General features: G+C 46.1%; 2 protein-coding genes across 4 annotated transcripts in view; one reads left to right on the forward strand and one right to left on the reverse strand.

Annotated features, from left to right (window-relative positions):
- Positions 1–13,723, forward strand: part of MRPS5 (mitochondrial ribosomal protein S5) — a 28,430-nt gene extending 14,707 nt beyond the window's left edge. For 2 of the 3 annotated variants that reach the window (XM_048298729.1, XM_048298730.1), the window contains exons 5-11: positions 486–520; positions 8,023–8,113; positions 8,812–8,858; positions 9,522–9,579; positions 10,396–10,458; positions 11,590–11,726; positions 13,143–13,723. In XM_048298729.1, the coding sequence (XP_048154686.1) occupies positions 486–520; positions 8,023–8,113; positions 8,812–8,858; positions 9,522–9,579; positions 10,396–10,458; positions 11,590–11,726; positions 13,143–13,367 (656 nt within the window). In that variant the 3' untranslated portion in view covers positions 13,368–13,723. The remainder of the gene's footprint in view (positions 1–485; positions 521–8,022; positions 8,114–8,811; positions 8,859–9,521; positions 9,580–10,395; positions 10,459–11,589; positions 11,727–13,142) is intronic. The other variant, XM_048298731.1, reaches the window with a different exon arrangement.
- A 3,088-nt stretch (positions 13,724–16,811) lies between these two features.
- Positions 16,812–21,918, reverse strand: MAL (mal, T cell differentiation protein). Its single transcript, XM_048299899.1, has 4 exons — positions 21,652–21,918; positions 18,132–18,302; positions 17,851–17,979; positions 16,812–17,630 (listed from the first exon to the last, which is right to left on the reverse strand). The coding sequence occupies exons 1-4, from the start codon at positions 21,736–21,738 to the stop codon at positions 17,556–17,558; spliced, it is 462 nt and encodes a 153-aa protein (XP_048155856.1). The 5' UTR covers positions 21,739–21,918; the 3' UTR covers positions 16,812–17,555.
- Between the last annotated feature and the right edge of the window lie 3,474 nt (positions 21,919–25,392).

Genomic DNA, 25,392 nt, shown 5'->3' on the forward strand with positions numbered 1-25,392 from the left:
GTTTTGTTTCATGCTCCCCCTCCCCTTTCTGGAATTTCACAAAAGTGTGGATCAAGAAGTACTTGCAGTATCATAGAATCAAAGAACAGGTTGAGTCGGAAGAGACTTTTTACAGGTCATCTAGTCCAAACCCCAAATTTCTTGGAATCCCTGTTGGTTGTACAATATTCTGAAGAATATTGGATAATACTTTAGTCAAAATGGAAGTTGACCCATCTGGTGATTTTAATGATTTACAGCTTTTGCTTTGTATGTATGAAATTTGAGGTTTATTTGCAATTTTAGAGCAGTGTTTAGGGAAGAACACAGTTCACATTGCTGATTCAAATTGTTCTTGTCTTACCTTTTCTATGTGTTGCTGAGACTGCTTTATAAATTACAGTTCCATAGAGGTTGTGTCCTTCTTAAGTGGCACCCACTACAGGAGGATGTGCTGGTAAAGAAGTAACACAAGGAAATGTAACATCCTGTTCTTCTCCCAACAGAAACTTACGAAGATTTTGAAGCAAGAGTCATCGAGGTAAGCATTGCAAACCTTCTCAGGGACTTAAAAAAATTATCACTACTTTATATTGACCATGCAATTATTTAGCAAGTCTTTACTAAGTCAGTATTACAGCAGCAGGAATGAGTCTGGTTTTCAGCTGCATGACTTGTACAAGCATAACCTGTGAGAAAGTGAATTACTTTGTCTATTTAATCGAGAGAGGAGGGTTATAAGAAACATTTTTCTTAACAAAATAGCCTGATTCACAACAGCTCCTTGTCTGAAGGTTAAAAGAATAATCAGGCAAGTCAGAGGCTGAGCTACCTGACAGCTCTACTCCAGAAAAGCATCTGAGGCTTCTCTCCTGTCCTGATAAATGTGCAAATGGGTTCCTTTGCCCTTGATTATCTTTCTGCATTTTGCTGAGATGACCATCAGCTGGAATTCTATCCAGTGGCTTGAATGTTTTCTAGGTTAATCCAGATCTTTGCTCATGGCAGTGGGTTTTAGTATCTTCTGAGACATGGAAAATGATGCTGTATTGTAATCTCAGTCTGGGTAATTAAAAGTCATGAGTTGGTTTCTATATTTTTTTTTAAATCGTGCAGAGTGGAAAGATATAAACTGTTTTAGATGTCTGCTGTAAAAAGGATAAAAAGCAATGGATATAAATAAAAAGCAAGGTAAATTTAGACATAAAAAATGACTTGCAAATGGAAATTTGAATACTGGAATGGATTGGGAGTATATGGGATGTCTGTCATTGGAGCTTTTTAAAAACAAGTTAGATAATCTGTCAGAAGGGATGGGGAGACAAAATCTGCGACCTGTTAACCCATTTTCTTATCTCAGTGGGTTTTTGGAGTGAACTGGGCCACACTCTGGGCTTTGACTGATACAGCAAAGACCCTTTGGAGCACTTGGCCTTTAGCTGAGTCTGTGTCTGAAGGCCATTTGCAACGATTGAATTGCACGGGAACTGCTCCTAAAAGAAGTGATTTTTGTTGCCCAGCCCTGCAGATGGCAGTGCCTTCTGTCACCTGAAGGGGCACATTGCAGAGCAGTGAATGTTGGTCTGCTGCTGTGCCGTGTCACAGCTGACTGTCACTTTGGATGCTACAGCAGGGGAGCTTGTCCTTCTGTGCTGGCAGAATTATTTACAAACAGCAAAGTTGAGTTGCTCTGCAGCGGTTCTGTGTGCTGTAGAAATCTGTCTCAATGATTTACTACATTTGATCAATAAAAAAGCTTTTAGAAGCAGGCTGGGGCCCTGCTGGTATGTGAGATTGCCACACATGTGAACAGAGAAAGTGGAATGCTTTTACAGAAAAATAGCAGCAGCAGCAGCAAAACATTCTATATTCAAAGTCAGCAGTGAGCTCAAGATAATTGAGTCTTAAAATTTTCTGATAACAAGTACAAGTTTTGAAGTAAATAGATAATTTTAGCATTTCTGGCTTAAATAGGTGAGAGACATGCTGCTATTTCTGTGTGTGCTTTCCATTATTTTAGCTTCACCACAGTACAGGAGATTAAAATAATGTTTGCTGGGAAGTTGTGCTTCACAGCAAGAAACTCCGAGCCATTTTTAAAGGACTGCCTTATGAACAAAGGTACAATAGGTCCTTTCTGGTGTGATTATGCTACTGAAAAGGCTGCACTCTCTTGCTAAAAAAAAGGGCTTATTAAAGTGTTTTCTTATAATGGAAAAACAGAAAAGCTGGAATTTGATTTCTCCTGACTGTAAAATAGAGTATAGGCAAGCTCAGATTTTCATGTAAACTAGAACTAAAGTTGTCATAGAGAACTTGGGTTACCTGTTTCTTATTTTCCCTGCCAGCCTAAGGCACATTTCCTGTTCTGCTCATATCTTGCACATAAGAACAATCTCTTTAAATAGAGCTGGTGGTAATGCTTAACTGGTGTCTAACATAATATAATCACAGTGGTAATTAACATTTACAGGTGTAGCTGACGTGTGCCATTATTATTTTCACTGGAAGGCTTTCTTTCATGTGTCATCCACCCTGAGATGAATTTTTCTGTCATGTTTCTCCAAAATGAACATGGTAACAGCAAAAAAAAAGTAGCCTACATGACATCCTGTGCTGTGATAGTAATTGCCTTGTAGTGCATTTACAATTAGGAAGTGAGACCTAGTGCTCAGTAAGGCCTGAAGGCACAGAACATGAGGTCAGTGGCCCTTTGAGCCTCTAATGTAGGGGAGCTTTCCAAGGGAGAAGATAAAGTTATAAATAATGCCCTTTTCAAAAAACAGATCTCCAAGGGGTTTTGTCCAACACTGAAATTGCCTGCTACCAGCTGTGAAAACTGGGCTTGGTGATCACTTACTGGTTTGTTCATGCTTTTTTGTTTCCATTGCCTGTTTCTGCTGAAGGCAACTTGAAGAATTTTGTGCAAGCACAGCTCCATTTTAGGAGGGTCAATGCAACCTTTCCAGTGTCAGAATAGCTCTCTTTTTAAGCCAGATAGTGAAAGTATGGTACTATCATTTTTTAAAAAACAAAGAAACAGAAAAACTCAGTGATTTGTGTCTGAGTGTTAAACTACAGAATGCAAAATAGCACTAGGTGTGTTTCTCTCAGTCCATTTGGATCACTCAGATTTGCAGATCAACATAACCTGTAAATTAAAGTTCATTTTGTGAGCTTGCTAAGCAGGAAAACAAGCACTCAGTCCTTTTATGTACTTTTTTGTACTCAGTCCTTTTGTACTAATCTAGCACAGAAATTCACTAGTTCATCATTTAATTAATGAGGTTTCTAACTCAAAAGTTCTCTAGTTCATAACGTGTAACTCTCACACCTGTGAGGAAAATAGGTGCTGAACCAACAGAGTGTTCATCCTTCCTCCTCTGTCGTGGTGCAGGTGTGGTACTGGGAAACACCTCTGTCATTTATGTCATCCAGCTTGGAAGTGTCTGTGCCACTGCCATGAGTTAGGGGACTCTGAAGAACTGCCAGAAACACAATATAAAAGGATGGTGGCTGCAGGGGACAGAAAGCTCTGGGTGGCAGTGGCTGCATAATGGCTTTTATTCCTTCCTGGACATCTTGTTTGCCCTGTTGCTCTCACTTTGACATGAGGAAGCTGCTCCCAGCCTCTTCTTCTTGACTCATCTTGGTAGACTTGCTACTTGTGACAAAAAGAATATTCTTTAATGCACAGCCTAAACCCTTCGTTTCTTTTTATAAGTCCTTGGAAATTGTTTCCTAGCTATTGTTTCTGCAAAGGGTGCAATAAAAAAGGCTTGTGAAAAAGAAATGCTGCATGAAATGACAGTGTCTGAGATTCATCGTTCGACAGCCTTGACTGAAAAATTATGTGGTATAAAGGATACTCTCTGAGTAACAATTTACTTCTAATGAGATGTTGCCTCAAAAGTACTTTAAGGGTATTTGTAGGCTCTAGATTTTGCTTTTAGAACTACAGGGAAGTTTTCTGTTCCCTGGATGATACTGACGGTGTCTTTAGACTGACAATGAAAATTTCGGATAGTTTTTAAGATGGCACCTGAAGTCACCTCTCAAAGGAAAAAATGAGAGGTCAGAGCTGTGCACTGTTTCTGATACTCTTGGAGTTCTCAAAGATTTTGGCCTGCCCTAAAAGTAGAGTATAGGAATGCTACCTTCAACTGGTTCCATTTAATGAATAGTTAATGATTTTTATCTCTTACCTGTCAGCCTGTATGGAAGAAATAACTGGCATTTGGAACATCCAGAAGCTTTTAAGTGATTTTTAATTGGGCATAATTACCCATCATCCTTTGAAAAGGAAACAAAGCCATTTCAGATACAGAGTGACTTTGAGATACACTATTGGGGGGTCAATCCAAAGGATCTGTACTCAGGTGGGAGCTGTAGTATGAGAGAGGAGAGGGAGGAACAGGGCGCGGTTATTAGTGCTGCTTGTGTTCGTGTGAGCGCTGTTCATTTCTGTTTGTGTGGACTTGCAGGGCTCAGTGTGGGATTGCATTCCCATCCTTCTGTAAGGGTACATGGATGGGGAGAGCATCTCCTCCTTTGAGGGTGCAAGGTTAAGGACTATTTCAGTGTAAATGTTGCAGCTGGGAGATGTTCTGCAGTTGTGGTACAAATCTGCTCTGCCCTTGGTGCACAGAAGGCTGACAGGGACATGATGTAGCTAACGCGGGCTTGGGGTTTGTTTACAAGTTTATTACTCAGTTCTTCCAGGTAACTGGATTCCCAAACCTTTTAGCTGTGCCCCTGAGCCTCTCTAGGCTCACTTGCATGGAAGTGATTTTCTTCCAGCACTGCAGCCTGCTCTCATTTTATCTTGTTTCCTCTTGTACCTCGGAGAAGTACTGGGACCAGAGGTCCTTACAGCATGAGGAGATCAGCCTGTGCAGACACTCTTCTCTGCATAACAGCAGCAAAAGAGTAGCAGTGTCAAGAGTGTGGCCTAGAGGTGGCAGGTTCCCAGAAATCATGACTAGAATAGGATTTCTAGAAAGGAGGGATTTCCAAGAGCAATCCAGTTGGCCAGTCATTCATTCTGCTTTTACAAAAACAAAACCTCCAAGGAAGTGTTGGATTTTGACCCTTTTTCTAACCAAGTGACTTACTTCCACATTGTCATTTCTCCTCTTAAGAAATGTTTGAGGTGGTTTCATTTTGGTTTTGAGGTGCTCAGAACTCTTCCCTCAGTTCTAGAAAGCAAGCTGAGTTTGCAGTATCACCACTGGACGATGGAAGCAAGGAGATGGTTAATTTGAGGTACACTGTGATTTAGGTTGAGCATGTGTTGCATCTGCCTTCAAAATTTAAAAATTGGCTTTCAATCTAACTTGAGTGGCAATCTGATACCTAGGGGTAGTTGTGTCTTGGTTTCAGTCACTTTTCAGAGACTGGGCTGTCTTAAGAATGGCACATTGTTCCTTTTGTGTTAGTTAATTCCAGTGCAGTTGGATGATGGATTTGAGCATCCTGCTCTGTTTCCCAGGGTGGGAGGGAAGCATTGCTGAGCACACTCCAGAAGAGTACTGCTTCCTTGGATCTAAGGAGGCATGGGGCTGTGTTATGGAGGATCTAAGGATGGTATTCTGCAGCTGTGACTGCCTGGGTACATTAACAAGCTTGAAAGGCCCTCACAGCATTTCAGGAGATGCAATAGCCTTGACTGTGATGGGGGCTGAACACATTTTCCTACAGAGCTGCTCAGAAAGAACCAACCAGTGCAGTTTGAGGAAGGCTTCTGGAGAAGCTCCTTGCATGTGTCCTTAATGCCACATTCTGGAAAGGGAGTGGAATAATCCACGAGGAGGTTTCTACAAACATCACATCCTTTATTTTTGACGTGCTGACTCTATTTTCGTACAGGTACCTGCTGAGATTGGCAACAGAAGATAAAAGTATGTGCAAAGCAAAAATAGTATTCTCTTGATGCTCCTGGAGAGATGACTCTGCTTCACTCTCTTTTCTTCCATTATCATTTTGCATTTTCTGTAAATAGCCCGTTTCCACAGGCACTTTCATCTTATGGGCCGTGGCTTTTTCGCTTGTTCTTGTAAGCAATGAGTTTGAAGAAAGAAAAATAACTTGGAATAAGCAATTGGCAAGGCTGATACTTCTTCAAAGTGCTCTCTAGAATGTGTGTGCACCTTGAATTAAACAGCATCTTTGTTTTAATGAAAGCAAGGTGAAATTTTTCAAACCCTAACCATAATCTGTACCTAGTGAAGGCACTGGAATTTGGGGAGGGGGTGTTGGGTTTGGGGGCTGTATTTTTTTTGTTGGTTTTTTGGATTTCTTATGGTGAATTTTAGTAAGAATGTTTAAACCATGACCAAGTATTTTCTAATAATCTACTTTCAGATGCATAACGCTACAGCCAGAGTAGCTTACTGAAGAATTACATGTAGGGAAAAGGACTTTTATATATGCTATATATTATCTTTTTATACTTAATATATATTTCATTTTATACTTAATATATATTTCATGCAGCATATAAACTATATGTCTATGTTTAAATAACATATAGCTCAATATATAAACATAGACAAGGGAACTAGAGCAGATGGATCTCAGATTGTTGTCCCAAAATCAGGTTCTCTCACTCAGTGTGCAAGAAGCCAATCCACACAGAGTCAGGCTATTTGATTTATTTATAGTTCTGCTCCAAAAGGGGTGCTGTGGGTAAAGCTAGCATACTGAAAGCCAAAAATACAAGCATATTTATAGTTTGATTATTTGCAGTTCTACATAATGAATCTACATCACTGCTTGGCTGAGCTGCTCCTTGCTTAGCTGTCTCTCACCTGGATTTAAGGGTACAGCACATTCTAAATTCATGTTCAGTGTTAGGGGTCTCCACTCAGAGTCAGGTAGCCTCTGCTTCAGGGGTGTGGTTTTCACATCAAAATGAGCCAAGGTCACCAAAGGACACAATCTGAAGTATTTCTAAAGCCCAGCAGTCCGAAGCTGGTTTGGGCTGACATGTAACCAGTCTCTTCCCTTTATCTCATCATTTTAGTGACTTTTTACCACATTCTGCATTCTTCAGGTCAAGTTATTCTCCCTTTTCCCAGAACATGCTCTCCCTCCCACCTGTACACCTGTCTCTTGTCCACATCAGGATATATTAGACCATATAAGGTGGGGACTGTAGAGCAGTGACTTGCTTATAGAATCATGGAATCATACATAATATTATTATATTATAATATCATAATATTCTGAGCTGGAAAGGGCCCACGAGGATCATCAAGTCCAATGCCTGGCCATGCACAGGGCACCCCAAGGGTCACACCCTGTTCCTGAGAGCATTGTCCAAACACTGCTTGAGCTCTGCCAGGCTTGGTGCTGTGACCACTGCCCTGGGGAGCCCATTCCAGTGCCCAGCCACCTTCTGGGTGAAAAACCTTTTCCTGATATCCAACCTCAACCTCCCGTGACACAGCTTCAGGCCATTTCCTTCTTCTTCCCCTCTCTTAAATGAGATCCTCTTTTCAGCAGCTGTCATCCCTGTAACAAGACTGCCTTCTGCAGTGTGCAAGTAGATTTCAATCCTAAATTTTAATTCATGTAAAGCAACAACAGACCGTGAGCAATTCCTGGGAGTGATACTAAAATATGTTAAAATATGAGGAGGGCACTTCAATATTAGTATCACTTTCCAGTTTTTTCCCCATGCTTTTTCATCATGCTTGAAATCACACACAGAGCTGGCAGCATTAGAGCATTATCTGTTGTGCAGCTGAACACAGCAGAGGGGTTACTTCCATGGAAGTGCACTGAGGTAACTTTTTCTCTGAGTGGGGATTTTTAACAACCTTTATGTATTTAATGCCTTGAAGCCAGTGTCCCACTGCAGATGATACCCATTGACAAAGACAGTATAGATATTTTAAGTGTATACTACAGACCTCTAATACCTTTTTTGGCAAATTTGACTCTCTTAAAAAAAAAAAGAAAAAGGAAGAAAAACTAACAAAACCCAAACCGTTTGGACTGTGCAATAACAAGAAGCTTTGTGTTGTTTTTTTCCTTCAGGTGAGAAATGTGTTTTGTATGAAGGCAAAGGAAGGCAGAAAAAAATCAATACGTGCCTTAGTGGTTGTTGGAAATGGTAAAGGGGCTGCAGGTATGTGCATTTATTGCATGTGCAAGGTAACATCTGATTGATGATGGGATATTTTGTGGGAGCTTGAATAAGACAGCTGCATTCATGGTCAACCAGAGTTTTGCAGAACTTGGCTTATGTGAAAGATTCAAGGCCTTGTGTGTTCCTCCAGCTGAATTTTGCTTGCACTTTGGTGTGGAGGAGAATTTGTACAGAGAGGAAGGTGTGGTTCTCTTGCAGAAAGATGTGTTACTCTGAAAACAACCTCTTCCTACCTCTTCTTTGGAAAGTTTCTTCATGAAACATGTTCTCACTGTAATCCATATGTCCTAAATGATTGACCTGAAGATGTCCCAGGCTTTTTTTCTTCATTTCCTCCTTTATTTTTAAACAGAGTGAACTATTTTTTTTGTCTGAAGCAGTCACCACTATTCACTTGTTTGAAACAAAGTTTGGTCAAACACACAAAAACAACTTAAGCCTTTTTTTTTCCTTTGACAACAAGCAGTTGGCATCCAGATGTTGGCTGTTCATAACTCCTGAACTGTTTGTCTCTGTGATTTTTGCTGAACCACTTTCTGGGTGTGATCTGTGCAGTGGAGTGGAAATTTAAATGCTAAACGTGGCTGTGAATTTCTCTGTTTTTTTCCCCTTTTCTTTCTGAAGATCATCTGCATTATCTGTTTCTCAGCAATAAAATGCCTCTCTTTGTCTTGCAGGTTTTGCAGTAGGGAAGGCAGGTGACAGGATGAATGCTTTAAGGAAAGTATGTGCACTGAATATTTTTTGCTTGATGACAATGACAATTCGTACCTACGCTTACGGGGTTTTTTCTGATAATCAGTGTAATTTGTAGTCCTTGCAAAGAAGTGAGCCCATGTGTTTGCTTTGTCTGTCTTGATACAGATAATCATAGAACTATTTAGGTTAGAAAAGCCCTTTAGGATAGTCCAGCCCAGCTGGTGATCCAACACTGCCAAGCACCAGCAGCCCGTGTCCCTCAGTGCCCTGCCTGCACATCTTTCAGACACCGCCAGCCATGGTGACTGAGCCACTTCACTGGCACCTGTTCCAGTGCTTGATAACCCTTTCAGGGGAGAAATTTTTCCCATCTAAACCTCCACTGGCATGGTTTGAGGCAATTTCCTCTCATCCTACCACTTGATATTTGGGAAAAGAGACCAACCCCCACCTCACTAAAATCTCCTTTCAGGTGTCCATAGGGAGCAGTAAAGTAAAGCTCTCCCTTGAGCTTCCTCTTCTCCAGACTAAACATTTTCATTTCCATGGAGTTTAGATGTGGCAAATCTGTTTTCCTGAGTTGTTTTTTCCTTTCTTTTTTTATATCTAATTAACTGAATAATGATCAATTGCAGATGCTTAGCAGAAAAATTCAAGGAGAAAAATGTTCTCTGCTCTTATTCCCTAGGCAAAGAATAAAGCAATAAGCTCCTTACACTTTATAGAGATGTATCAGAACCACACAAGTAAGTATTTTTCTTTCAGTGGAAGCACTGAATATACCAGCAAGAACTGGTTGCAACTACTTGCAAAGCATAAAAAAAAGTTTAATAAAATTTGTCTGATCTGATGCATTGTATTACAATTCTGGCCAACCTGGTCTAGTTGAAGATGTCCCTGCTCATTTTGGAGGGGTTGGACCAGCTGGCCTTAAAAAGGTCCCTTCCAACCCAAACAATTCCATGGTTCTGTGCTTAAAATTTGGATACTTCATAGTATTTCAGGCTCTTAATAGCAAGATTAGGTCTTTCCTGGCACAGTTTGAGTTAAGGGAGTCAAATACTGTCAGGGCAGTTTTCTTTACAGTGAACTCCTGTGTTTTTCCCCCTTCTGTGTCAGAGGAGAGGATTCCCTGTTGACTCAATCCATGTATGCTGACCCAGCAGCCAGGGAGAAGCTGGGCTGGAGGGTCAGTCTGATGTTTCCCGGTAGTTTTTTGTTAGTACTCTGTATGGAAAATCCAAGAATGCTGATGCCTATGGGGAAATCTCAGGTTAAAAGCCGAATTATTAAGAAATATGAGTTAAATTATATCCTGTGAGCTCGTTCAGAACTAAATGAGGCTCATTGGAGGCACATCTACCTATTTTTCAATAGTAACATGGTATTCACAGATATTTCAACACTCATAATCTATTCTAGAAATGTACCTAGATTCATCTTCTTTAAAGAAGTCAGGAGGGAGTAAAATCAGCTTCACAGTTCAGAAAAAGAAAGGTACTAGCTAAAGCTTTTCTAGAAGGAGGAATTGACCTGTAATGCCTTTTTTTCCCTCTCTCCAGTTTACCACGACATTTCTGTGAAATTTAAAAGGACAAAAATCCGCATGAAGAAGCAGAACAAAGGTAATTAAAGGTGCCTGGAAATGTTGAATTTTTAATAATTACTGGCTGGTATTTATTTGATGAAGTTAAACCTCTGTAGTGTCTAGTCTGCCATGTTCTAAGTGTTGAAAATGATCAGTCATTTTTCTTTAGAAATGCCTACTGTTGCTGACATGGCTTTGCTCTTGCAAATTGGGATTTGTCCCTTTTACACTGGTGGGAGCTCTCTCACTCTTCCTAAGTGTAGTTCCATCAGTTCTGAATTACCCAGCTGTGGACCCTGGTCCTGCTCCAGCCCCTGCTGGGTTTGTGCAGAGCTATAAATTCTCACACGCCTCCCAGTCCAGGTCTCCGATTCTTTACAACCATGCTGGTTGTGAAGTCAGTTTCATCTTCCTACAAGTGGCACCTGTAGTTTCCTGATAGCTCACCAGTTAGTGGGGGTGTTTCTTTCTTTTCCGTGTCTCTTGGGGTTTTTTTCAGATCTGTGTCTCTGTATATTTTGTTTCTGTTTTCCCATTTCCCCCTCAGTTTCCTAACTGACAAGGTCTCCAATCAGATAACCTCACTAGAATAAACATTCTGGCCCTTTTCTGCTGCTTTCCAGCCATTTGGCCCCCAGGATGTATTTTTTTTTTTTGTCTCCTTTACTTGGCAGCAGCAAGACTGTCCTGCAGTTTTTAAAGATCACCAGAGCTAAGCCACGTGAAACAAACCTCACTGGAGCAAAATTAGACTCCTCAAAAAAATAACTCCTCCATTAAAACCTGGCAAGTCTTAAGAAACCATTTGCAATTAATGCCAATGTACTACAGTTACACATTGGAGCTGATACAATCTCCATCTCTGTGATGGAGATGGATGCAGATGACACACAAACTTTTGTTGTGTTTGTGGATTTTAAAATATGTTTTTCTCTCCTTCACTCTGTGCCACTAAAATTATGACAAGTGTAATTCATTCCAGTTGCTGGGCCAGGAAAAGGGAAGTGATGCCTCTGCACAGCTCCTGGAGCCATTTTTAACATCTAATGTGTTCTAACCTGCTGGGTAACAAAAAATAGCAAAGAAGACATCTCAGTGCTCTCTTCTGAGTAAGTTGTGGGCTTACAAATGACCACACAATGCTGATTTATGGGGTTTTTTTCCCCAGGGTATGGTCTCCATTGCCACCGAGCCATTATCACCATCTGCAGGCTAATTGGCATTAAGGACATGTATGCCAAGGTCACTGGATCCAAAAACTTGATTAACATCACCAGAGCTCTCTTTAGAGGCTTGACCCTACAGGTGGGTGCACTCCCAGTGTCCATTAGGTGTGGGGACAGAAGGGGTGGATGTTGTAGTAGTTTGTAGGCAAACAGTTTATATTCCAGGCTTAAAATGAACTAATCTTACAAAGAGCAAACACAATCAGCAAGGGGATAATTCCTCAGTGGTTTTATGGAGCTGTCCAGTCAGGAACAGCTGTGTGTAACTCTGCCTCTTCCACAGCCAGGTGTCTGCAGGGGATATCTGAATTCCTGGGCTTTCCTTTGGTGTGGTTTTGGTGACCACTGAAAAATCCTGGGCAGAGGGAATTGTGGGCTGGCTTCAGTTGCTGCTGCTTGTTTGTGTTCTAAGTTCTCATTGTCCAAGGACTGAAGCCCCAGCTGCTTCTGTTGCTGCTGTAATTGAGATCTCTGAGGTCAGTCAGGGAGGTGGTGGTGTTTCCTCCACCTCTGAGTGCTCACAGTGGAGATGTCTCTGTCTGAGCCAGCTGCCTGCAGTTGATGGAAAAGCTCCAACATGCAGCATTTCATCCTGCTTCCTTTGAACACCAGCCTCAGGATGAGTCAGCTCTCTGGAAATTCCTGGTTTTCTCATTTGTTTGCAGTTTTGGTGACTGCCAAGATTTAGCTGCTTCCATTCCCAATACAGCCCTGCAGAGCTGTAGCTGTCAAATCTGTCACCCTGTCCTGGCCAGCTTTATCAGTTCAGCCTCAGGAGGTGAGGGAGTTGTGATCCTCTTTGCCTGATGAGAGTCACAGATCTCACAGCTTTGCAATACCTGAGGGCAATCAGACTTGAGGAAGTCTGGCATTATGTTTTCTGTGCATTTTCTCTGAGCACCTTCCACAGAAAGAACAGAAGAGCCTGCTGTATAAATCATTGCTTTGAGAGTTATGCACTTGATATGTTTTCTTGACTGCTCTGAATGGGAAAAATTTCCTGTCAGCTGTAAACATCTATTCTGTAAAATCTGAGTGTTATCAAAACACCTTGTAGGCAAGGAAGAGATGTAGTTGAAAATAATGTTACATTCATATCTTTATATTAGCTAATACCACCTGGCAGGGCAGTAGCAGGCACTTGTCTGTTGTCAAAGCAGAATTTATATCCACATAAAGACATAAAAGTGTTCCTGCACGGCACCAACATGCCAACAGGCATGTTTATGAGCAGGCTATGTCTTTCCAGAAACAAGTTCCTCTGGGATGACATCGTAGTGCTGATTAGTATATCTGAGGTCTGGCTGTATGAGTTTTTGCCCATGAAGATGAGCCTGACAAATCATTTCATTGGCACAGTGCTTGAACTGTTTATTAGGAAAATGCTTTTTGGGGTGTTTTAGTCCCTACCCCATACACCATGTAGATTTTGGCCTGAAGTAAAGCCACAGTGTGCATCATTGTTTTGATTGTCTTTTCCCTGCCCTGCTCCCAGGAGACTCACCAGCAGCTGGCAAACCAGAAGAGCCTCTACGTGGTGGAGTTCCGGGAGGAGCAGGGCCCTCTGCCCATCGTGGTGGCCCTGCCCGAGGGGGCTGTCCGGGAGGATCCTGAGCCTGAGGATGAGGTTCCAAACACGAAGCTGGAGTGGAGGGAGGTGAAAGAAGCCCAGGGAATGCTGAAATCTCCCTGGGCAAGTGTCAGACGGGCAGCATGTTAACAGCTTTGGTCCCTCTGTGTCTCCAGCTCAGAGGTGCAGCTGGCAAAGCCCAGCACAGACAGGGTGTCTAGGCTTGGTTTTCAGGGGAGAGCAGCAGGAGCTCTCTCGTGCCATCCATGTCACTGCTGCCATCCAGGAACACTGTTTGGTTTCCCACAATTCTCCTGACCACTGTCCAAGTGGAAATGTTCAGATGGAAACAGTCAGTGAACATGTCTTTGGCTTCACGCATGCATTTACTCCATTCCAGAAGATGGCTTTTAATCAAGAGCTCCCATGTTTCTTTCACAAGTTCTGGGGTAACTGTTGAAAATACAAGATTGTGAAAGCAATAAAGAATCATCAGAGTGGGTTTAGTTTGGGTTTGTTTGGGTCCATTTTTTTTTTTTGCGAAGTGCTGGTGTCTGGGATATCCTGAAGCAAGCAGCAGCAGTGGGAGTTCATGTGCACTCCCAAGGCTCAGGGGTTAAATTCTGTGCCTCCCAATCTGTGAGTGTCTGTCATGGCATTTCCCCAAATGCCAAAAGGTGCTTGGGCCACCTCTTTATGGGAGAAAATACCTTAGAAATCCTTCAAGACCAGCCTGGGAATTTGCATTTGAAGTTCTAATGTTAAAGACATGTAGGAGCAATGTTTTACATTTATTTCAACACAGTTTTCTAAAGACAGCAGTTGTGTATATACAGACAGGCAGGGTGAATTTAATTGAGTTTTATCTCACTCTTGCAATGAAAATTCTAACTCCAAGGCCATGCCTGCTGAGCAGTGGAATGAAGGCTTTTTTCCTCTTCACCAGTCTGAATATACCTTCAATAGGATGGCCAAGTGTTCAGGTTGCAAACTTCCTTGTCAGCAGCACATCAAGCTGCTGTTGGGGAATGTGTGCTCACATTCAGCTTGCATCCCTGCTGTTGGGCTTAGGTCCCTACATAAAATAATCTTTTGTGGCTTTACCGTTCCCACAAGTTTGTTTCTATTAACCAAGGTGCTTGTGTAGATGTTTTACCCAGCACACAGACTGCTCATCACTCACAGACAGCTGACTGTAAAATGAGAAACTCCTGCATTTTCCATGGAGCTGGCCACAGTTTTCTGTTAAAAATCAAATTCTTCTCCTGCAGTTCAGGAGAAGATGGAAGTTCTCCCAACTCACTGCACTGCTGGAGGCAAGGTATCCAATATGCAAATATTTGGGGAACAGTTAACATGGTGGTTAAACCACTGAGTCAGGCAAGAGCAACCAAGATTACAATCTGGGCATAGTTAATGAATATGCCTGCAAACTTGTTTTTAATAGGAACTGGGGCTTTGCCTGCCTTCAAGTGCATAGATTGGTTTAACTAGCATGTAATTGCCTGCTCTCTAGAGCAGATGTCTGCAGCCCTCCTTGTCCTGCTGAGGAAGCTGGAGAAGAGCAGAGATGGGAACTCCAGTTACACAACCAGATGAAATCTGGTGGTGGCTGCAGGGGCACAAGAGGCCCAGTGTTTTCAGCAGTGTGAATGGGACTTGTAAATGCTCTGAAAAAAAGCCTGATTTGTGGCTTTTTAAATGGTCTGCTCCATCCAGTTACATCTGCAAGGGAGTCCCCGGGATGGGGAGGTACCAGTCTGAGGGGATCTGGGAATTCCTGAGCCAAGTGCAAGACCTGGGGTGGAGCAGCCCTGTATCTTGGGCAGGCTGGGAGCAGCTCTGCGGGCAGGGACTGCAGTGCTTGTGGTCAACACACTGCAAGGGCCAGCCTTCCCACATGCTGGGGAGCCATTCCCTTGGTGCCATGGAAGTGTCCCCAAGGGAGAGGCTTGCTAGCCTGCAGTGTCCATCACGCCCAATGTTTCCAGCAGTGACAGCAAATTCTCAGGCCAGTGCTGCCCTCAGGGCTCTCTGTGGGGAAGAAATCTCCCAGGTCCTGGGAGATTCTCTGAGCTCTGGGCAGCATCTTTCCCTTCCGGAAGCGTTGGGGGTGTGCCATTTTCCAGACAGCTCCCTTGGGCTGCCCAGCTTCCAGGGCATGTCCGTCTCCAGGGCTGTGTTGACAGGACAGGAAAGCTGGGCATGATGAAGCTCTCTTTGTGTCCTTTTCTTTCCACCATGCAGGGAAGGTGCACCTTGGTGCAATGCAGCAGCCACCCCTCGCTGTGTCACTGTCCCGTGCTGGGGCCCTGCAGCCCTGTGCCAGGCAGGGACACCCCTCACCCTGCTCAGCTGCGTGGGGTTGAACTTGGGATCACACCAGGAGGGTATCAAAGTTCCAGCACTTCCTGTCAGTTCATTCCTGACCCTCTGGTGGGGGGGCCCCTCCCATCTGCCCAGCCCTCCCCAGGCAAAGGCTCAGCCCAGGTGACACTGGGGCCACAGAGCCTCCCTCAGTGCCCCTCCCGGGCAGTTCTGAGCCCATGGACACTCCCATGCCAGCAGCACCTGGCTGTTTTTCCCCAGTGCTGGCTTCCAGCAAGGCTGGGCTGATGCTGTGCAGGAGGCTCTCAGCAAACAGGGTGGGGACAGAAGGACACGGAGGGGGACTGGTGCAGACTGGTGTGAACTGGTGTGTGGCGGGCAAAGCAAGGCAGAAGGAATGAGATTGGAGCCATGCCAAACATGGGCCGTAAATGTGATGGCCACAAGGCACAGGGACAGGGATGTGAGGGGACAGGCAGCACTGCTGGGTGGTGCACCTGGGTGCAGGAGGAACAGAGACAGCTCATCCCAGGGTTAGGACTGCAGATCCCTGCCTCTGTTAACACACCCAAGCAGAAAGGCAGCTTTGTGTTCCACTGTCACATTCAGGGGCATTAATAGAACCTGGGCACCAACACCCCCCCACACACCCCACGATGATGGGATGATGAAACCAGTTTAAACAGGTGGATGTTAAACTTCAGAGCCCTGTGCCATTGTCCAAAGTGGCTCTCAGTTCCCTCCCTGCTCTGAAAAAGGGTTTCTCTTTCCACCTCTGTTGCAACCAGTTTGCTGTTGTCACAGTAACACAAGCAAAACAAGTCTGGCTGGTTTTCAGTGAGGAAAAAAAAGCCATAAATGTGTTCTTTAGTTTGCAATTAAAAAGCTCCAAGCCAAACCCATGGTCACAGGTCAAAAGTTCCCTCGTATATGCAGCAACCAAGGGCCCTCCAAGCCAACTTTCTTTACCTCTTGTTTTCTAGTTCTTGTTGTTATCCAGGAACTTCAGACTTAACATGGAAGCATTTTTTACCCCACAAGCTGGAAGGGATAATTTAGTACCACTGTTTATTAGGCACCTGTAGCATGTGGAAACATCCCTTCCTGGGTCTAAACCCCATTTAAATTAATTCCTTGTCATGGTTTAACCCCAGCTGGCAACTGATCTCCACAGAGCCACTCACTCAGCCCTGTCAGGGTGCAGTGCTCCTGGCGCTGTGTCCAGGTGCAGCAGAGGGAAAAAGAGCAGCAAGAACTCACCCATTCTCAAAGTCACAGCAAACCCATCTTTATTAGTGACACCATGGAAGTGTATGAGAGAGTAGCCATTCACCAAAAGCAGGAGCTGATTGCCTCTGCTCATTGAGGATTCGATTCTGATCACCCATAGAATTCTCCTGCAGCCTGCACCCCTTCCAGGCCATGTTTTGGGGGGGACCAAAGGAAGTGGTAATTCCTGGCATTGTGGTTGTGCCTCAGAATTGAGCAGTGCCCTTCAGGAGCTGCGATGATCCACATTGCTCCTGAGCCGAGTTAAATATTGTCCCCACTGCCCATCGCAAGTCAGAGAAGGCATTTTCAGAAACTGCATGAGAATATTAATTTGTACAGTGGGTCTAGGGAGGGAAACAGCCTGAAATGGGCAAATGACACAGTTCCACTCTCGTGCTCCTTAGTGCTGGTTGTTCACGTTTCCCCTGATACCAGTAACAACTCTGGACACATAAAGGTACAGTCCAGGGAGATTTTAGCCCTTTGAACCCCACTATACTATGTTTTTAAAGATGGATGGTTTTTTTTCATTTGGGCCCCAGCATCAAACTGTACCCAGCCTGTAAGAGACTGAAGGGAAACAGATTGTGCCAGGATATTTCTTTATCTGGCAGGCTCCTTGTCTTTGTCACCAAGATCCCACATAAAAAGCTGCTTGTTTATAGGATATACTTTAAAAAACAAAACCCACACCCAGCCTGGAGATGGCAGTCATTGTTCCTGGGGTTGTTCAGGCTCTCAGGATGATTTCCATCTCAGGAGTGAGAACACCTTGTGGATCACATAAACCAGGGTGGCCACGAATGCAAATACCTGTGATGGAAAAACACACCAGGCAGTCAGTTTTCTGTTGCACGGTGCCATTCCAGCACTGAGCACACCCCTCCTGACGTGTCTTATTTCTCACACATTTGGGGGACTGCGACTGGTTTCTCTCCCCCCTCCCCAAATTGTTGATGCAAATAAGGATTTGCACTTGAGGCCACTCCAGAGCCACCTCCTGGCGTTCCTTGCCCTCCTGCCAGGCACTCACCACAGCAGCAATGTTCTCCCTGTACTCCTTGTCTGACAAGGGGCTCTGGCCAAGAGTGTAGGTCAGGAAGGCTTCCAGCACCGCGGCGCTGAGGTAGAACAGCGCTGCTGTCTCCTGGCAGATGACATCCTAAGGAACAGGGATCACACAGTCACCTCCGGGGGGGGTCACACTGCCCGTACAGCCGTCCCCAGCCTGCAGTTTGGAGTGCAGCAGCAGCACCCGGCTCTGCAGGGCACGGCCAGGCAGGGGAGGCCCTGGAGTTTGTCACAGGCACGTACCAAGGTGACCCAACAGCTGCTGCCGCCGCCGTGAACCCCGCAGAAGTAGAGGCACAGGAGGGAGATGGACATGACGAAGCAGAACACGGAGACAAACATCACCCAGCCCTGCAGCATGGGGTGTGGGACCTTCGAGGATGCCACCAGGATCCACACAAGACCCCCAAAGATCTGCAAGTCAAAGTGGGGGGCAGGGTGAGCATGGGATAAAATGACTTATTCAGAGCAGAGACAAAAGCCAGGCACACGTCTGGCACTGGCATTGCACGTGGCAAAAGCCCTTGAGTTCTTTCCAGCCTCCACTTGGAACTAGACATTTAGCTGGGACCATCTGCCACTGATCCTGACCCAAAAAACTCCTCACTGTAGCCCTGCCTCCTGGTGCCACTGCCACTCACACCCTCCCTGCATCAGTGTGCTCAGGAGGCTGGATCAGACCCTTCTGAGGGCTGCTTTTAATGAACAGGGAGGCTGATTTAGGACAGGTGTGTTTGCTTCACACCCAGCGTGTCAGATCCCTGCCAGGAGCAGTGTCAAACCCAGCTCGCCTGCACAAACAGCACAGACACCTGCCCTTGCAGAGGCCACATGCAAATACCACCCTGAAAGGAGAGACCAGGCTGAGGAGAGGTTTGACTGTCTGGGTAGGGAAAATAAGCCTGGGGCTCCCAGCTCCTTCTTGGGAAGGGGAGCTGCTCCAGCAGCTTTGTGTCTTGTGTTGCTGCTCCAGCTCTTTGTGCCATCCTTCGCTGGCTACACCAGAGCTGTGCCTGGTCCCAGCTTCTGGTGTGGGAGAAGGTGGGACCTTCTCAGCCAGGCTTGGGAGTTTCCCATGGATTTCCTGGTGGACACAGGGGCAGCTATGTCTAGGCTGCAACCCTTCACCAGCAGACTCCTGCACAAGAGGATGGGAGCATGGTGTTCAGTGCTGTGGAATGTCTGGAGTGCAACTGCGCTCAGTAGCTTTTCTGTGCCACAAATCAGCCCAGTTGTTTCTTGGAGCAGTGCAAAGTTTAGTCCGTGCAGCATCCTGTGGTGAGGAGCTCCTCAGCTGAACCCACGCTGTGTGGACCAGTGCTGCTGTGGGGGCCTCTCCCTCACCACCAGCCAGTCTGGGATTCAGACACAGGTCCAGAGGTAGGAGAGCCTTGCTGACTCTAAGGTCATTCTGATCCTTGTACGGCCAGTGTATTCCAGTCAGCATCCAAGTGCCAGCTCATACTCATTGTGGCATTTCCACTTCCTTCCAGGCATTTTGCAAGTGGAAAGAAAGTTTCTGATTTATGATAACTCCGAAAATGTTACATCATTTGTGTCACCCCACAGCTGCAGGAAAGTTCATTGGTGTCATTATGTAAATTGACACACTACATCAATTATGTGGTTGAGATGTGGCAAATGCCTGAGTGAAAATAGGTCTTCCACAGTGCTGCTGTTCTGGTGCCTCTTGTAACAACCACAGACTGACACCTGAACACTAATCCAGTCCTTTTATTCACTCATGTGCTGACACAACGAGTGTGTTGCAGCTAAAAATCCCAGGGAAAAGCCTTATGGCTGCTCCATTAAAATCAAGCACAAATTATGGTGAGATACGAGGTTGGGGGAAGAATTACCACAGCTCTCTTCCTACCACTCACCATCTCTCCTTCCTGCAGGTTACTCACTCAGAAAAGTCTGCTTGACATGGTTTGATTATTGACTTTGGTTTTATGCTGCATACACATAAAAAGGAAGGAAGGATTGAGAGGCTTTCAATAACTCACAGCAGGATGCGGACAGCAGTCGAAGAAAAAAGTTATCTTTTAAATCGCCTTTTACAAAGCAAACATATCTGCTTTCAGCTTGTTTCAGCTTTTCCACATGGGTCTGGGTATCCATATGTGCAGAAAGTGCTTCAAATTAAAAAGATTACAAGAACTAAACTGAGCCTCACAGATCAAAAATGGTAGTTCTCAATCATCCCATGCAGACGTGGCAATCATCTGAGCTGCAGGTAGAATCTTCTGAAAATTTCACAACTCTCTTACTATTTAAAATGCCAATTTTGTTTTGTTTTGTTTAGTTTCGTTGCTACCATCCTGGCCCATGGTAGGCAACCTGAGATTTCACTAAGGAATGAGAAACTCTTTGTCCCTCTGAATGCTGTGATTCAAGGCAGCCACCTCCTTTGTACACAGCAGAGGTCATACAACGGCACAGCCCAGAGTCTTCTTGGAGATGGAGAAATCCAGCCATGCAGCATTCCTCCTTCCTTCATTCCTTCGGGATGCACATTTCCAGATCTTAGCCAAACCAAAGGATAGGGTGCTCATTTCAGCAAGCTGCCCTGCCAAATCCCCTGGAGACAGGGATTGCAAACAAACAGTTCAAGAGGAATAAGCACGCTGAGGCCAACAGCGGGCTCAGCACCAGGACTAACACGACTCATGGCAGGGGTGACTGGCAAGTGTCTGCCCAGCCAAAACCTCCACAGAGACTTAAATATCCTCCTTCCTGTAGCTGCAGGAAACCTCAACCTTGCTTTCAGGCAGAGTCCAATTGGCATGAGCACAACTGGAGGGGCTGAAGCAAAGCCTTTCTCTACATCCTCTTTGCTGTGTTGTTACTACCAGGAGAGTGAAGGAAATGCCATAAATCCTAGGAGTGTGGACCAAGCTGGGTGACAGGAAAGGATTTGGTGCCAGATGACAAAGCTGAAGTTTTTAGCATGGAATAATCTGAATGTCATCCTACAGTGTTCAGCCAGAGCTTTCAATGCTGGACCAAAGTGCTCAGAATTTGGAAAAAATCCTCCCAAGCTCTTGTGGGAAGAGCAGGTTTCATGAGTGGGGCAGAGGACCCCGGGAAAAGGTTCAAGTTGAGACTTTGTATCTTTTAGCCTTTGATCTCAGCAACCGCTTCTGACCACGCACCAAATCCATTAAGAGTCTGATCTCCTCCTGCTCAATGAAGTTACAATGTGGAAAGAAGTTACAAGGTGTTTCCTCACCCTTTGCTCACCGTTTCCTCACCCCCACGCCCAGGTCCAGCGCTCTCTCCGCACGGGCGGCTCGGGAATGCTGCGCTCGAGCGGCACAGCCGCGGCCGACCGGGCTCTGCTGCTGCAGACAATTCCCACAGCTCGCCCCAATCCCCTGCTCTAAGCAGGCAGCTCATCCTCTGCCTGTTCTATCAGCTAAAATCATCTTCCAGTTAATTAACCAGCTCAATTTGGCAGCCGACTTTAAACCCACCAGCAATCCCTCCCATTTTTTTTAGGCAGGAAATTACAATAGTTTTTCAAAGGCACCAGAAAAATCCCATTGCAGACTAAAGGGGAGGTTCAGAGCCTCAGGCCCTGTGGTTTTCTCCAATGAGGAGTTGCCCCCTGCCCCTTGTGGCTCAGGGACCTGGCGTGGGTCCTGATCCACGTGTTTGGGGACAAGTGTCACCCCTCAGACACTTGCAGCGTGAGCTGTGCTGGGTGCTGGTGGGACCAGCAGCTGCGGCCCTCCCCCAGGGAAAAGTCAGCACTCACGATTTCAGGGATGAAGAGCACATCTGGGAAGGTCCTCAGGACCGCCAGGCCGCTGGGCAAAGAGCTGGTGGTGGTTGAGGAGGACATTGGAAGCCTCTGGCACGGTGATGATCAGCCGCTCTGCACCTCACTGCTAAATGCAGCCTCCTTACCCCTCCCTCTCTCTGTTCCTCTTTTCCTCCCCTTCCTGCTCTCGTTTCTCCCTCCTTTTCTCCCCTTCCTGCTCTGGTGCTTTTCCCCCCTGCTTCCTGCTGACAGATGAAGACAGCTATGAGTGGCACAGGTGTGGCCAAACCCTGTGACCTGGAGTCACATGGGAGGTGTTCGGGAGATGCAGGAGCAGCCCCTGGGCTGTCCCTGCACAGGCTGAGCGTGCCAGGCAGGTCCCTGGGCAGGGGCGAGTGGCACTGCAGTCACAGCTGAGGGCAGCAGGGGACACCTGTGCCCATCCACCTGGACAGCCTCGTGTCCCCTTTTACATGCACAGTGAGCCAGAGTGGCCCCGCACACCTGAGGTGGTCACAGCAGAGGACACGAGGGTGGCTGGTGGCCAAGGCAGGCCAGGACATGGGGAAAACAGTGGGGCCTAGAAATGTCCCACAGACATGCAGGGATGAGGGCAATCAAACTGCAGGGCAAACCAACTCCATCATCTCAGAAGAAGATTGGAAATGCCAAGGTAACACAAATGACCTAAAATGATGAGACTTCCCAAGACACTTGACTTTTTTTTATTTTTCTTTTTTGTCTGTAGTCCATGGGAGCAAGTCATTCCCCTTCTCCTTAATATGGAATATTTACTTCTTCGTAACACACTCACTTGGGTACCCAGCAAAAACCACGTAACTCCAGAAGCTGAGGCCAAAAGGTGAAAGAAAGTGCAAGAAAGGAAGACAGTGTAAAAACCATCCCCTGGAGAAAGCACTGGGGCAGATGAGTGGAGAAGGCTGCAACATCAGAAAAACTGGGCAAATGCTTTTAATAAGCAGATCAAGGGAGGGGCAGGGTTACGTGGCAGAGCAAGCACAGAACCCCAGTGCTGGTGGGGCAGTGTGTTGGGGTCCCTCCCCCCTGCCATATGGTCCTGGGAGAGGGGCCTGGGGGGGAGGCACGGGGTTTCCCTGCCCCTGGTCAGCCTCGTTCCCCATTGGTTGGTTTGTGTTCCCCTGAGCAGGCAGGGACCCTCGGGTCCCAGGATTGAGCAGTTCCTCGGCAGAGCCCCGGCCATGTGGCTGGAGAAATAAACATCTCTGAAACATCTACCAAGAATCGGTCCATAGATATTTCTTTTCCATGGGCCTCGTTGTCTGATACGCGTGTTGCAGGATCCGCACTGTAACAAATGGTGGATAATGTGAGCAGAATGATCCCTGATCCCTAAGGACACTGATTTGTGAGTAAATTCTGGATTTCTCTTCTTGTTTTTTTTTGCTGTTCCACCGCTAAACTATGGTGGAACCGTGGAAAGACTCTTGGCTCTCCGAGCCGCATATGGACATTTATCTTAAACTTGAAAAGATTCTTGAACAACAATTTGTAAATTTTAGCTTAATTCAAGCTCAAAAGGGACTGAAACACTTCCTGGCATGGTTGTTTAAGAGCTTTTTCTATGTTTCTTGGGATTTGATTCTTTTGGAATACCGTTTGGACACAGTTAATTTCTGAGTTGAAATATATGCCGATGGAAGAATATTTTCGTGAATATTATTTAGTTACTGAGACTGTTGAGCAATGTCAGCTGTGTCCTGGCGAAGGGAAGCCTGGCGCAGGGACCGTGCGGCCCAGGCCACGTGCACCGAGCGCTCTGCGAGCAGCAGCGAGGCAGTTCCCGCGCGCGGGCGGAGCCACGCGAGCCGCAGTGTCGGTGGCGGAGCGAGGAGCGGCGGGAGCGGCGGGACCCGGCGGTGCCCACACGGCCCCGCACAGCGCGTGGGGGAGCGAGCCCCGGGAATGCCCGACCGAGAGGGGCGGCGCGCGGGCGGCGGCTGGCGGCGGTGGCGGTGGTGGTAGAACGGAGCCGCGCCCAGCCGAGACGCGCGCTGGAGCAGGGCACGGGGGGGTCGTCGCTCGGGGGCCCGGCCGAGACGTGGGTACAGCGCCCGGCAGCGGCAGCAAAGCTGCGACCAGAGGAGGCAGCACACGGGGAGCTGAGCGGTGAGGCCTGCCCCAGCCCAGCCCATGTGGCCCCAAATGCAACCCTGGGAAGAGCACGCAGGCACAAGCAGCCCCCACAGCCCCAGCAGCCCTGGCAATTCCAACATGGGAGCGAGTGAAAGCGAAAGAGAAAGCAAAAACTGAGCGAGACAGAAAACAGCAGCCACTTGGAAAAAGGAAAAAATCACCGTAGCTTAGGTTTTAGGAATAGTAAAATGGTATAATGTTAAACAAAATTATGGTTTTATAACGAGATGTGACAACCAAGAAGACATATTCACTCATAGAACTGCTATTAAAAAGAATAACCCTGAAAAATGCATCCCAAGCTTAGGAGATGGAGAAGTAGTAGAGTTCAAAATTGTGCAAGGTAGAAAAGGGGTACAAGCAGCAGAAGTCACCAGACCTGATGGTATTTCTGTGAAAGGCAGTATATATGCTAAAAATCGTAGTCATACTAGACAGTATCTCCATTATAAGCCCCCCTCACAGTCTCCCTTTCCTAATCCCACCTTTCCCTTTTACCCTATATCCTATTACCCCCAGTGTATTCCCAATCTGTTTTTTCACCCATGGTTTCCCTCACATTTAGCAGGGGGGGTTCCAAGCGCAGGGGAGCCGGCCGAAGTCACAATATGAACACGGATACGATTTGAGCATCGTGCTTCCCTTATTGTTTACTTACACTCACTTATATCTACTTTACAAAGATTCACACCCTATTCCCACGGGACAGCCTCTAAGCAGTGGGGGAGCCGACCAGTGTGTAACTTTTCCCAAGGCTGTTCAAGGCTGCCTGCAGCCAGGTATCTTTCTGGCCTATCTGCAGCCTGAGGCTCCTTCAGGGGTTCTTCTGCAGCAGCCCTGGGTTGCCCAAACTCTCCTGGGCTATCATATGCCCCTGTTCCACAAGGAATCCCTTTACACTCACAAAACCATACCTTTGCCAATTGCTTCCCCAAAAATCCCTTTCCAATGCTGAGTGGGGGATGAAAAGGGGGAGGGAAGAAGTTAAACCCTCTCCTGCCTCAGTTTCCCCACAAAGCATGCCTGGAGAGTCCTGTCTCCCTTCTGTCAGCCCTAAGGTGTTCCACAGAATCTGTTTGGACATTTAAAGACTCAGGAGGGTGGCTTGTTTTGTCTTGAAACTGTTCTTGTTATGTTTATCCAGTTGTTTTCAATGTTAAGTTTTAAATCTCTCTTTTATTAAAATAAAACGGGTGAAATGTCGGGGTCCCTCCCCCGGCCATGGAGCCCTGGGAGAGGGGCCCTGGGGGGAGGCACGGAGTTTCCCTGCCCCTGCTCAGCCTCGTTCCCATTGGTTGTTCTGTGTTCCCCTGCGTGGGAAGGACCCTCGGGTCCCGTGATTGAGCAGTTCCTCGGCAGAGCCCGGCCATGCAGCTGGAGAAATAAACATCTCTGAAACATCTACCAAGAATCGGTCCATAGATATTCCCTTTTCCAGGGCCTTGTTGTCTGATACACGTGTTGCAGTACCCCCACTGTAACAGCAGTGAAGGGGTGGGATGGATGCCTCTCGTCCAGACCTTGAGCTCTATCATTTTCAGTCCATTGAAGCAAGAAAGC

The sequence above is a fragment of the Corvus hawaiiensis genome, chromosome 3 (assembly GCF_020740725.1).
Source record: "Corvus hawaiiensis isolate bCorHaw1 chromosome 3, bCorHaw1.pri.cur, whole genome shotgun sequence".
Classification (NCBI taxonomy): domain Eukaryota; kingdom Metazoa; phylum Chordata; class Aves; order Passeriformes; family Corvidae; genus Corvus; species Corvus hawaiiensis.